The sequence below is a fragment of the Pollicipes pollicipes genome, unplaced genomic scaffold, assembly GCF_011947565.3.
Source record: "Pollicipes pollicipes isolate AB1234 unplaced genomic scaffold, Ppol_2.1 Scaffold_4740;HRSCAF=5597_pilon_pilon_pilon, whole genome shotgun sequence".
Taxonomy (NCBI): Eukaryota; Metazoa; Arthropoda; class Thecostraca; order Pollicipedomorpha; family Pollicipedidae; genus Pollicipes; species Pollicipes pollicipes.
The window spans coordinates 7100754-7112637 of NW_023596545.1; the positions used below are offsets into that span (position 1 = coordinate 7100754).

The window sequence follows — 11884 nt, forward strand, 5'->3', positions numbered from 1 at the left end:
CCCCCCCCTAGCACGGGAGGTCTTCTGACCTGCGCAATTGGCCCTGGGTCAGGATAGCAACTCTTATTGGCGCAACAACATGCCTGATCGCCGCGGGTGGTCCAGTAATGTAACATGGACCACAGTTCCTCGTCTTTCTGTGTTCTTCAGAGATGTTGAGGACTCCCTGAACGTAGATTGTGGATGAAATGGGGTCCCAAATTTGTATTAACATGGCTAGCCCATCTTCATCTTAGAATTTTCAAGATTCAGTCAGAATTGATTGATGATAAAAAACATATGTAATATGGTTCTGAACAGGCGCGCTCGCAAGTCATAGCAACAATAGGCTGAACGCCCGGCGTTGCAGTCTCCATGGGCCGCGTGGCGTTGGCCTGCGGCTGTGACATTAAACGATGGCCAATAAGCAAACGAAAAGATGACGCATCTTGAGGAAGATGGCTGGCGAACCAGATAAATTGGCATGTATATTTAGGCGTGGCGCAAAAGTAAACTAAACACAAGCAACATAGCAGCAACGGCCTCGACGCCCGTCGTTGCAGTCTCCTCGGGCCGCGCGGCGTTGGCCTGTGGCTGAAACAGTGAACGAAAGCCATAAGAAAGCGAAAAGATGACGCATTTTGAAGCTTTCTCCTCCAAGCTTCGCTCCAAGCCCTCCTCTAAGCCCTCCAAGCTTCACAGAACTTAGCTATAATTCGTCATAGTGGCTCATTAATTCGCTGCCAAATCTCAATGGATTAATATGAGACTGGTAATGAAAACCACCTAAATAAGAAAAATAGACTCAAGATGAGTATTTAAAGCCGTTAAGGCTCACTTTGATCAAATAGGTTTTGAAACGCCATGAAGGTAACCCTCGGTGACGTCATAGGCCAAGTCGTGCAGACAGATGTTCAGGCTTTGGAATGACAACGGCCTTGGAAAGGTGATATGTACCTTGGCTTTGGGCTGGCTTGGGCGTGCGTGCAGTTCAGTGTTGCGCGTGGGGGTGGTCGCCTGTGTTGTTCCGTCGGTGGCGGGGACAGTCTAGGTTTTGTTTTTGGGTGATCTCACTCTCTTGAACGAAGGTGGGTATTTTCCCAACGTCTTGGTATCCTTACACGGTAGAGCGTTTGCTTTTCCGTCTTCACCAGTTGAGAATGATAATTTAGGCAGACCAATGGTGATGGTATACATTGGTACCTAATTTACCTACCTATGGTACCTATCTAAATTAAAAAAGCGTTGCACATCAATCGTTGTGTTCTTTCCTCACAGGAGTAAAGCTCAGAAGCTTTGCCAAGATTTGTTGCTGTGGCCCAACCAGTCATTTGGGGGTCTAAATTGCTGCTAAGCCAATACATAATTTGCCAACATTTTGTAATGGAAATTTTTGTGCTAGGGTGATTTTCAGTTACCTTGACTATTTTATGATAAGATTGAGCATATGGAGCTAAGCCATGAAGGCAGCTTAGCAGGGTATGTGAAAACTAGAAGCAGGCTGTTTCCTAGCCTTCAAAAAATGAAATGTTGTCCCATGGCCATCAACTGGAAACAAAATAATTCAAAATAACTACTGGCTTCTCCTGCTCTGTTGCAGCATGGGAGGACTTCCACTGCCTGTGCAGTTTGATGATCTGGTGTATTCCCCCCCCCCCCTCCAAAAAACCAGTGGAGAAAGGCAGGCCTGCTGTCCTCTCATGATGACTGCAGGACACCTTTGCAGTATGTTGAGGATGCCAGTTTGCTGCACTATTCATAAGATTGGATTGTTTTTCAGGTCAAAATGGCTCACTTCAAGTTGTGTTCTATAGCAGCTTTGGCTTTGTGCTGTGGAGCTCTGGTAAGTGTTTATTGAAGTTATTTGAGATTACACAGTTGGTAGCCTTTGTTTGGGTCTTGAATTTCCATTTTTACCCATTTTGGCTTTGTGTGTTAAATATTTTGATTGCTCGCACAACTTGCTAAATGTAATTTCTACACATGTGAAAAGAACACTGAATGGGCAAGAAATCACCATGAGTGAAGCTGCCCATCTCATTTTGATCCCCTCCAGTGACCAATGGTGACCTGCGCCTTGTGCCATCTGCCACAGCTGACAGGTGCTGAACGAGTCACGCAGGAAGTCTACTTCGACATCACCATTGGTGGCGAGCAGGCCGGCCGCATCCAGATTGGCCTGTTCGGCGACACGGTGCCCCGCACAGCGCGCAACTTCGCCCAGCTGGCCAGCACCGGCGCCGAACTGGGCGGCCAGAGAGGCGGCTACGAGGGCAGCCCCTTCCACCGCGTCATCAAGAACTTCATGCTCCAGGGTGGGCGTTGCGTCGGTCAGGCGGACTGAGGGCCCCCCCCCCCGACCCGGGCCCGATTGGGGTCTCTGGGTTGGGTCGGCGACCAGTGGAGGACCATGAGATGTGACCTCCGACGTGGTTTGGGGTCCACGTTTTTGCCCCAGGGCGTTGCCCTAACACGACTTGACCCCAGCGTTGGTCTCCGGCCGGTGTTGGCGGCCAGCTTTGGGCAGGAACTGGCCGTGCCCTCAGCGTAGTTCATTGGCCGACGTGTCGGGTTGGGGCCGGTCTACGGCTGGTGGTTTGGCGGGCGCGACTGGCGTAACGGTATCTGCGCGACCCTCTGTGCGGCCCGTCCGCCGAACCGCTGCCGCTCCCGCCGCTCTCCATTCACCCCTCCCCCTCGGCTTGCTCAGGCGGAGACTTTACCAACCGGGACGGCACGGGCGGCTTCAGCATTTACGGCCGCTCCTTCGAAGACGAGAACTTCAAGCTGCATCACACGGGCCCTGGCATACTGAGCATGGCCAACTCTGGGCCCGACACCAACGGCAGCCAGTTCTTCATCACCACCGTCCCCACCAGCTGGCTGGACGGCAAGCACGTGGTGTTCGGAAAGGTGAGGCCGCTGGCCGCGGCGAGCTGTCCCTCTCGGGCGGGCTGCAGCAGCGCGACTCTCGCCAGCGGTCGCGGTTGGATGTCGGGGTCGATGGCCGTGAGGCTATTGCCTGTTGCGAAGGGAGACGAGTTTCCCGAGCTGTTCTGTCTATGCTTGCCAGTGCTGTATGGGCCTGGTGGTATTCGCTCTGGTTCACTTCTGAGGGCGACTTCCTGACAAGACGCGTCTGTCCTCGCCAGGTCACCCGGGGCATGGATGTGGTGCGCAAGATCGAGTCTCTCCGTACCAACAGCCGGGACCGGCCCGTCCAGGACGTGCTCATTGCCAAGTCGGGCCTCGTCGACTCGGCGCCGTTCGAGCTGGACCTCAGCGCCGCCTCCAAGTAATGAGCGGCGCGAGTGCGTCTGGCCGCTCGGCGGGTGGTCCCTGGCGGGGCCGGCGCTTCGCTGGGCGACCGGCCGCCGCCCGCGCCTCCGCCTTGGCTCGCAGGGCACGAGATGCTTATCGCTGCCGGGTCGTTCGGAATCTCCCGCTCTCAGCTCTTGGTTATTGACGACGGCATTCCGTGACGGGGAACTGACATTCAAAACAAAAAACGTGTAAATACATGATTTACCACTGGTCTTGTGTCGAAGTGATGTCGTCGTAGATCTTTGGCTGCGGTGCATATTAACGCATGCATGTGGTCTCCTCCCTTTGCATGCTGCGACGTTCCTGGCGCTGCTGCGAGCTTGACTGAGAGGTCCCATGCCGCTGCGATGTTGACGTGTCACCTACATGGCGCACTCAGGCGTTGTGCTATCGGACGGCTTGTGATAGCAGACTTGACTAACCCCCCATACCAGAGGGTTGTCTACCCAGACGTGGTCTCCGTAAAGAGGTAATACGCAATCTATGTGCCGTCCATGTAAACGGCGAGACTTCACCGCGTTCGGTGCCGGAATACTTACCTTGTGCGAAATCAGCTGAAACATGAGCGGCGTAGATCGTTAGTAGCGCTTGGGTGGCGTAGGCATGGAGCATGCTGATGTTATAACGGCGTCGCGACATGGGCCGTTTTGGTGCGTGCTAGGTCGTGTTACTCGATTGCGCTGAACTTGGGGCCTCGTGCAACGCGGCCCCAAGCTCAGAGACATCTTTCGAAATCTAAAAACTTGCTGAGCATGAATACTCGCATTTGTGAGTCGCCTGGCGAACTGGCGGCGGAGGCAACAGTCGGCTGTGGGAGCGTGTACTGAATACTCTATGGCCCTCCTCCAGTTGTAGCATGAACACTGCCAACAACGCGTCTGTGATACATCCTGCCTGGAACGTGGGACCACTGTTGCTTTTCTGGAATCCCTCTAAGCGCCATACTACCGCCAAATGTCAAATACATGGCTCTGGCAGGCTATGTGTGTAGACCATGGTCTCACGCTTGAAAGAACTCGGCCAGAAGGACCAACATATATTTCGGCGGTGTTCCATACACCAGAGGCGGATGGCCCGCGCCAGCGCTCATTCTGGTGTGGTGAGGAGCCAGCTGACGCTCGCTGGCTTGTTTTGGGGCCGACTTGTGCCCGGTGCCGCTGTGATGCTGCATTGGTCTCGCCTTTACGCAGAGGCCCTCGATTGGAGGGAATGACAACAGGACTGGCGACGAGGGCCAGTTGTGGATGTTTTTGAGTATTTGTCGCCTGTGCGAAGCATGGAAGAGAATGTGGCGCCTTTAGCTACCTACCTGAGCCGATCATAGTTCGCCCCGCGCGCCGTCTGTAGGCCCCATGCAAGATACTCGCGCCACATATAGGTCTTCTTGAGTGTTCATTGTTACTTGCGCTGACACCCGCTCTCGCGAGATTGCTTAGTGAGCGTGCGACGCTTTTAAATCGGGGTTTATTACGAGAAATATGAAGAAACGGTTTTCTATCCTGGTAGCATCTCAACACCGGAGAAGAGGCAGCAATGCTGTTTCAATTCCGTTAATGCCTTGCGCGCGTCAAGGTGGTCTTGGTCGGCTTTTTCCGGACCACTACCTTGACCTACTTTATTACGGGTCACCCATCGTCGTCGCCTCTCGCTGCATAATCAACATGCTGCTGCTCTCGCGGGTAATGGACGTGCCCCGATTATTGTCTGGGGCCCCGGTCCCCAGACCGTTCTGCCAGTCAGAAACGCTGGCCAGGCGTCCGCCCGCGTCCGTGCCGTCCCAGCACGCGCCCCGGTCCCCAAACCGTTCTGCCAGTCAGAAACGCTGGCCAGGCGTCTGCCCGCGTCCGTGCCCACCCAGCACCCGCCTGATGCCGGGAAGTGAGCCGGCGCGCCGCAGGGTCGGCCGGCCGCGCCTGGTTCGGTCAGCCGACCCTGGACCGGTCCGGGCCGGCTGCCCCGACCGGTTGCCCTCCGTTGCGGTCTCGGGGAGGGCAGTGAACCGGGCGCCAAACGGGCCCACCTCGGCGCGTGGGATGGGCTCGAGGTCACTGTACCTTCCGCTGCACGAAAGGAGGCTCCGCCCCTGAAGGTGAGGCATGGTGTCTGGACACGCTCTTGATTACTCCGGAAACCATCCAATAGCGCTGCTTTTTGTTTTGGGAGATTTTGGGAGTTAACGGAAGCAGGCTTCTGCACCCCTCACTCGACCTGCGGCGCTATTTGATCGTAAGGCAACGCCTAAGACACAGTGCGCTGAAAGTTATCGAAAGGGCACATTAAAGGCACGCTTCGCCGAGAGAAATTCGTCATGAACAGCGCCTTGCCGCGTTGGCAGCTGGATGTGGGTAGCGGATTGGCGGATGTGCTTGCTTTGACCCACGTTTCATGAAAGTAAGATAGTTTAACTCCCACGGGTGTGACGGTGCCGTTAACTTGTGTAGTATGGACGATAGGGAGCCGCGCGGCAGACTGTGCCCAACGGCGTGATGACTCGACGCTAGCCGCGTGTGGTGTCCAGCCTGTCAGGCGTAAGTTTCAATACCGCTTAGGCATGCCGCTTTCATAGCATGCCACGCAAAAACTGACACCTCCAGGGGCGCAAACTAACACCTCCAGTGACTTGGGTCGACTCCTGACGAGGTGACGTCCGAGTCAAGACGTCATCGAGCCTTGTTCGGCGGCCGTCTGGTTCGCATTTCGTAGTGACCGGCAGAAACCTGACCGTGGAGTATTCGTAAGCCTCGTCCGGAGGCGAGGACCAGGTACGACACCGCCCGTTTGTGAGAACGCTCTCGGATTTCGAGATTATGTCAACTTATGTAAATAAACACGCGATCGTGGTGCATGCATGGTCACAAGGACGTAGCGCTCCCTTCGGCCCCCTGTGTTGCGTTAGCTGCTTTCACGAGCAGCCAACATACCTAACTGCCCACTCTGGACGAATCACTGTTGGCCTCGTTGATATCGCTGCATAGTGTTGTCTGGCTGACGGCACATGAGCCAACTGGCGTTCTTTGATATTCAGGTTGAATTTGGAATTTGAAGGAGTACCTTTTTCCCACCCCCACCTCTTTCCCCTCCCCTCCCCCAACTTCGGCAGAGAAATGTGTGAGATATGTGGATAATTTTGTATTCGTGTGGAGGTGATGTAGTTTCAGCCAGATCATCTGGCTCACATCCCCCACCCCGCTCTCAAATCCGATGTTGCAAAGCCTCTGCACACGTCCCTACAGTGGTTTTCACTAAGCGCTTGGCGATGTGCGCCGCCGCCCAGTCAGCTGTATCTACGGCTGGCCGGCCGCCGTCGCCTCGTCCCCAGCGGCGCAGCTCTCCGGCCGCCTCCACCGCGGCTGACCATGACGTCACAAACGGGTGGCATTGGCCTCGTGCATGGAAGGTTACCTGGTCCGGCCCCCGGCGTCCGGACGGATGCAAGGGCGGAGAATGTCGAGATAACTGGTGGGGCAAAGCCGACAGAGCGAGTATTTGCAGAGATGGAGAGGGAAAATGTTGAAATTGTGCTTGTTTTGAGGCTGGCTGGTGCGGCGGGCGTCACAGCGGCCAGCCCGTGCTCGGCTGTGAGCAGCTCCCGGCCTGGCCGTGCTCACTCGGCCTGGCCGTGCTCGGCTGTGAGCAGCTCCCGGCCAGGCCGTGCTCAGCTGTGAGCAGCTCCCGGCCAGGCCGTGCTCAGCTGTGAGCAGCTCCCGGCCAGGCCATGCTCGGCTGTGAGCAGCTCCCGGCCTGGCCGTGCTCGGCTGTGAGCAGCTCCCGGCCAGGCCGTGCTCAGCTGTGAGCAGCTCCCGGCCAGGCCATGCTCGGCTGCGAGCAGCTCCCGGTCTGGCCGTGCTCGTCTGTGAGCAGCTCCCTGCCTGCCGCCTGCACTCGGCCCTCCCGCTGCCGGCCGCTGACCTTCAGTGGGGCGCGCCTGCCCCATTCAGCCAGGAACGACGGCCAGGACGGAGTTTGGTGGGTTGGTAGTCATATGTCTGCGGCGTGGCGACCGATGGCCAGCGGAGGAGCAGAACGCTGGCGGGAGACAACGGCGCTACGTTGACTGTAGACGCTGGCTGAGGTTCCGAACGGAGGTCATTCAGAGAAATGCTGTCCTGCATTCGTGGCGTAAGGCATGCGCGTTGCTGAAATTGCTTCCGATGTGGATTTCTAATCCAGATGATCTTTTGGTGCAACACAGAAAAATGTATCTCAGGTGGTTCGATGAAAAGGCGCATAGAATCTTTGATTCCAGTAGATGTCTCGAAATAGACGGCAGTCTGTTTCACTGGAAGCGATTCGTGACAGTGTAACGCTGGGAAGCTTGCTTGTGCAAGCTACACGTGACCTCTTTTTGGAAGTTGGTGGCAATTGATGGTTTGAATTCGGGCAGGAATTGTGACAGACCGTACCATGTGTTTATTGCCTTGCAGCTCTGACGCTTATTTTTGGAAAAGCTCATTTTAGCCTCACCCCGGGTGTCAGCCAAAAAAAAAAACACACTGCGCACCAAAATGGGAATTGGGAGACCTTTTGACGAAACGGTGATGAATGCTATGAGTCCGAATCTGAGGCCTTTTTTCTGCATATGCTCAAATGGACCCAAAGCTTGCAGTGTCCTTCAGCAAAGTTTCAAAGTTTGTCTGAAATTTCGGAATATTTGGGGTCATGGATGCAACACTCCCTGTGTTCATCCATGTATATGATCCGCACACATATCTGCTCATCGTAAATGAGCACCACTTACACATGGGCGTAATGCGAGGACCAAGAGTGGATTCAATGTATTATCCTGGAAACCACCTAACTGACAGAATCGAGAACGCTGCGCGATGTTCGAAACAAAGTTCGACATGTCAGTCATAGATCCGGGAGAGTGGCACCGCCACAGTTGTCAAGTGAGAATACGAGCAACGGAGTACTGACTTTTTCAAGGCCAATGCTCTTATATGCCCTTAACGCTGAGTTCAGTATCATGAATTAAGTCACTTGAATTGTTGGCTGCCGCCTGTTCGCAACACAGTCCTCGCTATGCAAAGCTTGTTGCGTGCGCAGTTTTTTTCCAAGATTTTGTCCAATCCTCTTGAATGGATGAGTTTCTAGGCTCATGCTCATCCTAAGCAGTGGTTTTGCATGAGACTCGGCCCGGCCATCTGACCAGAAATTCCGATTCAGCGGCAGAATTTGGCCGCGAAAACCTAACATGCGGCAATGCTCAGCATGGCCCTTCCTGCCCTGTGACCTGACCTTTTACCTGACCTTTAGCGTGGCCGGTGCCACCGACCGCAGGCCTCGTAGTCAGGGGCAAATAGTGAGCGCGCCTAAAGTGACCTAAACCCACCTCCCCACGGGTGGGTGGATCGGCAGGCAGGCGCTCCAACTAGCCGAGCCATCAGCCGGACAATGGCCGCGCCGCCCGAGAGATCTGAACCGGGGCCTATTCTACAGCCAGTGGCCTGCCACGGGGCAGGAGTGACCGCCAGCGACCGGCAGCGCACCGCGTTATAAGCGAGGTGCCTGCTGCCTGCTGCGCCTGGCGCCTGCTGTGCTCCATGCGCTGACCGAGGCGGCCACTGTGCTGTGCACCGCCTGAGATGGCTGATTTACTGTGTACCGACTGAGAGGCCTGCTGTGCCGTGCCGTGTGTGAGCCGGCTGCTGTGCCGCCTACGGCGCCCGCTGTTCCGTGCCGTGTGTGAGGCGGCTGCTGTGCCACCTACGGCGCCCGCTGTGCCGTGCCGTGTGTGAGACGGCTGTTGTGCCGCCTGCGGCGCCTGTTGTGCCGTGCCGTGCGTGAGACGGCTGCTGTGCCGCCTACGGCGCCTGCTGTGCCGTGCCGTGTGTGAGATGGCTGCTGTGTCGCCACGGACTGGCGGCTGCTGTGCCGTGTACCCACTAAGGCGTCTGCTGTACTGTGTTGCAGGGCTAGCTGCCATCCCGCCGCGGCCGCCCTGCCGCTGCTGCTGCTGCTGGCCAGGGCTGTCGTGGTCTAAGTGACGTCATAGTCGCGGCTGGCGCGGACACCCTCCGCGCGCGGCTGGGGAGACTCCGCGAAGCGCGACTACACATGGAAGACAGATTTGCGATAAAATCCATTTCGATGCCGGACCCATCGTGCAACTTGTAGTACGGATTTTTACTTTTATAGTCTGTAAACGTTGATCAACAATAAGCCCATATTGCGGCGCATTGAATCGTTCCGCTATTATGATGTCAGCGTGGGAAAGGTACAATTCAGTGGACTGTCTTCTAAATTGTGTATCTTATAGAGTAGAGAAGTGAGCATATGCTTAAGCCTCCACCAAATAGGTTCAACTGTACGACCTTGAGGTTCCACCACGCCCTCCGCCTCCCCATCCCCACCCGCTGTAGCAAATTTATGACATGCATTTTTATGTCTGTGACGTAATGTTGGGAGTGAAAAATTAGGTTAGATGCGTGAAATGTGCAGAGCGAGAACATGTGATGGTGTTGAACGACACGCAAGAAATTTGGCGCACCTGCCGCGTGCTAATCTCAGTTTTCAGTGGACATTTTTGACCGTGCCCCTCCCCACGTGAAACCTACGCACGCCCCACTTGATGGCGCTCCCATTATGGCTACGGTTAAGTTTACAGCCTTACGACTCAATAAGTAGTAAAAAATGGTGATATCGCATGCGGTTGGAATGTGTGCGGGCCGAAAAAGCCCCTTGGTAATCACAACATTAGTTTCTGCTGGTGCCAAGGAAAATAAATCAAAAGTTATTTGGAAGGCGTTAAACCTTTCATGTCATCGTATGACGTTTCGATTCAATGTCTTTCAGAGTTGAGATTCATGTCGTTAGCATCCGATCAGATAGTACAAGATATTTTTGGTAGAGGCCCGAACAAAAAGGAAGTTGGCAAGGAAATTACCAATACTGCAAGCATGTATGTAATGGTCGCTAGGCTGTGGGCAGGGGCGTATGGGAGATCTCACAATGGGGGGGGGGGGGGGGGCACAACTAAATGTACGCTAAAAACGGAGTGTGGGCGAGGACAATTTCTAGTTTGTCGTAAAACGACTTCAAATGTTCTCAACTTTATCATTTTTACATGTCTACCTGGCATCAAGTGTCAACACTCGGCCACGTACACATGATCAGGGGCGGGGGCACTGAACCGTTGGTGACCGTGTGCACACCTACCTAGATGCGATAACTGTTGTAACTTGTTTGGCAACGCCCTAGTAACTTTTAGGATAATTGGACTATGTTGTTAAAAACACATAAAATGAAGCCAAAGTAGAAATGAATCCTGGCAACATTCGAGGGCGGAGGAGGGGCGCAATGCGGTACAACACAGCACGTATATTTTTGTAAGAAGAATTTAACTGCTCAGTCTGAACGGCTCGTGGCGACCGTCGTACAGTCTTATGCTGTTGATTGCAATGACGCCTAGTGCCCGAGATGCCCAACATTCGTCATGCATATATTATGCCAGTCGACAATGCGAGATGGCCAATGTAACCACATCAAACCAAACGGAGCCAGGTTGATGCCCGGTAGTTTTCGTCTCTTTCCCTTCAGGCTGTGCGGTCGATTAAATGAGACACGCGTAGTTTTTCACATCACCAAAGCACATACCCGTGTCCGTGGCTGCCTATGCCAATAGCGGGTTTCGCAACACATTTAATCGCGCTGTTGAAAGATTATGTAAAGTCGCGGGATTTTATATTGTTTTATATTTTGTAAGGAATTTATTTTATATCTAATTATATAAAGTCGGTTGCTTCTGAAGGAACATTTTCATAATTATGACCACTTTGCGGAGGACTGCGCCCCCAGGAAACCACATAGGCGGATCCTGGGGGCGGGGGGGGGGGGCACGGGGCCATGCCCCCAAAACCTCTGAAAGTATGTTTTGCCCCCCCCCCCAAATACAATCCCAGAACTTTATAAAGTTTCGTCTACTTACCGTCTAACTATTTTAACCGTTTTGTTTTAACTTCTGTTTAATATGTAAAAGTATTTCGGTGCTTTTTCGGTTTTGAATGGTGTCCCTACTAGGTACTCGCGAGAGGTGCCGTGCACTGGACCTCGGATCCCACACCAGCCAGCTGGCGACGAACGGTCCCCCCCCCCAAAAAAAACCAGCAACTCCAGGCTAGATCCACCCCAGGAAACCATGTGTTCATTATATTTAGTAGCGTGACAGGCAGCCTCTGAAGGGAAATTTTCATAATTAAGACCAGTGTGTAAAGGGCTGCGCCCCCAGAGAGCCACATGTTCACTGTATTAAGTCCCGTGACAGGCTGCTTCTGAAGGAGTATTTTCATAATTATGATCAGTTTGTGGAGTACTGCGCGTCCAGGGAGCAACGTGTTCACGTTTTTCCCCCAATTTGCCGACCGACCATTGCCATGGGTACGAACCGATGAGTGTTCCGCACGTGCGTCTTGTAATGGTGTTCGTCAGGTCACAGCCGAAAGGTGTCATAATACACCCGCCACGTGACGTCACTGTTATGACTAAGCGAATCTCGCACATCGCTTTGGAGCGCCTGGCGAGGCAGCGCACTTTGAGTACCTGTCCGACCCAAGGAGAAGGGCTTCGCTGGCGCGGCCTCGAC

At 54.2% G+C, this 11884-nt stretch overlaps 1 protein-coding gene across 3 annotated transcripts; it reads left to right on the top strand.

Annotated features, from left to right (window-relative positions):
• The first annotated feature begins 954 nt into the window (after window positions 1–954).
• Window positions 955–10257, top strand: LOC119097918 (peptidyl-prolyl cis-trans isomerase A2). Of its 3 annotated transcripts, none has more exons than XM_037220864.1 (6): window positions 955–1012; window positions 1760–1822; window positions 2075–2294; window positions 2690–2892; window positions 3132–3274; window positions 9217–10257. In XM_037220864.1, exons 2-6 carry the CDS (start codon window positions 1766–1768, stop codon window positions 9284–9286), a joined length of 693 nt encoding a protein of 230 aa, XP_037076759.1. In that variant the 5' UTR covers window positions 955–1012; window positions 1760–1765; the 3' UTR covers window positions 9287–10257. The 3 variants fall into 3 exon arrangements, with proteins under 3 accessions (XP_037076759.1, XP_037076758.1, XP_037076760.1); XM_037220863.1 differs by having other exon boundaries at window positions 959–1067; XM_037220865.1 differs by lacking the exon at window positions 9217–10257 and having other exon boundaries at window positions 959–1067; window positions 3132–3512.
• Window positions 10258–11884: the final 1627 nt, after the last annotated feature.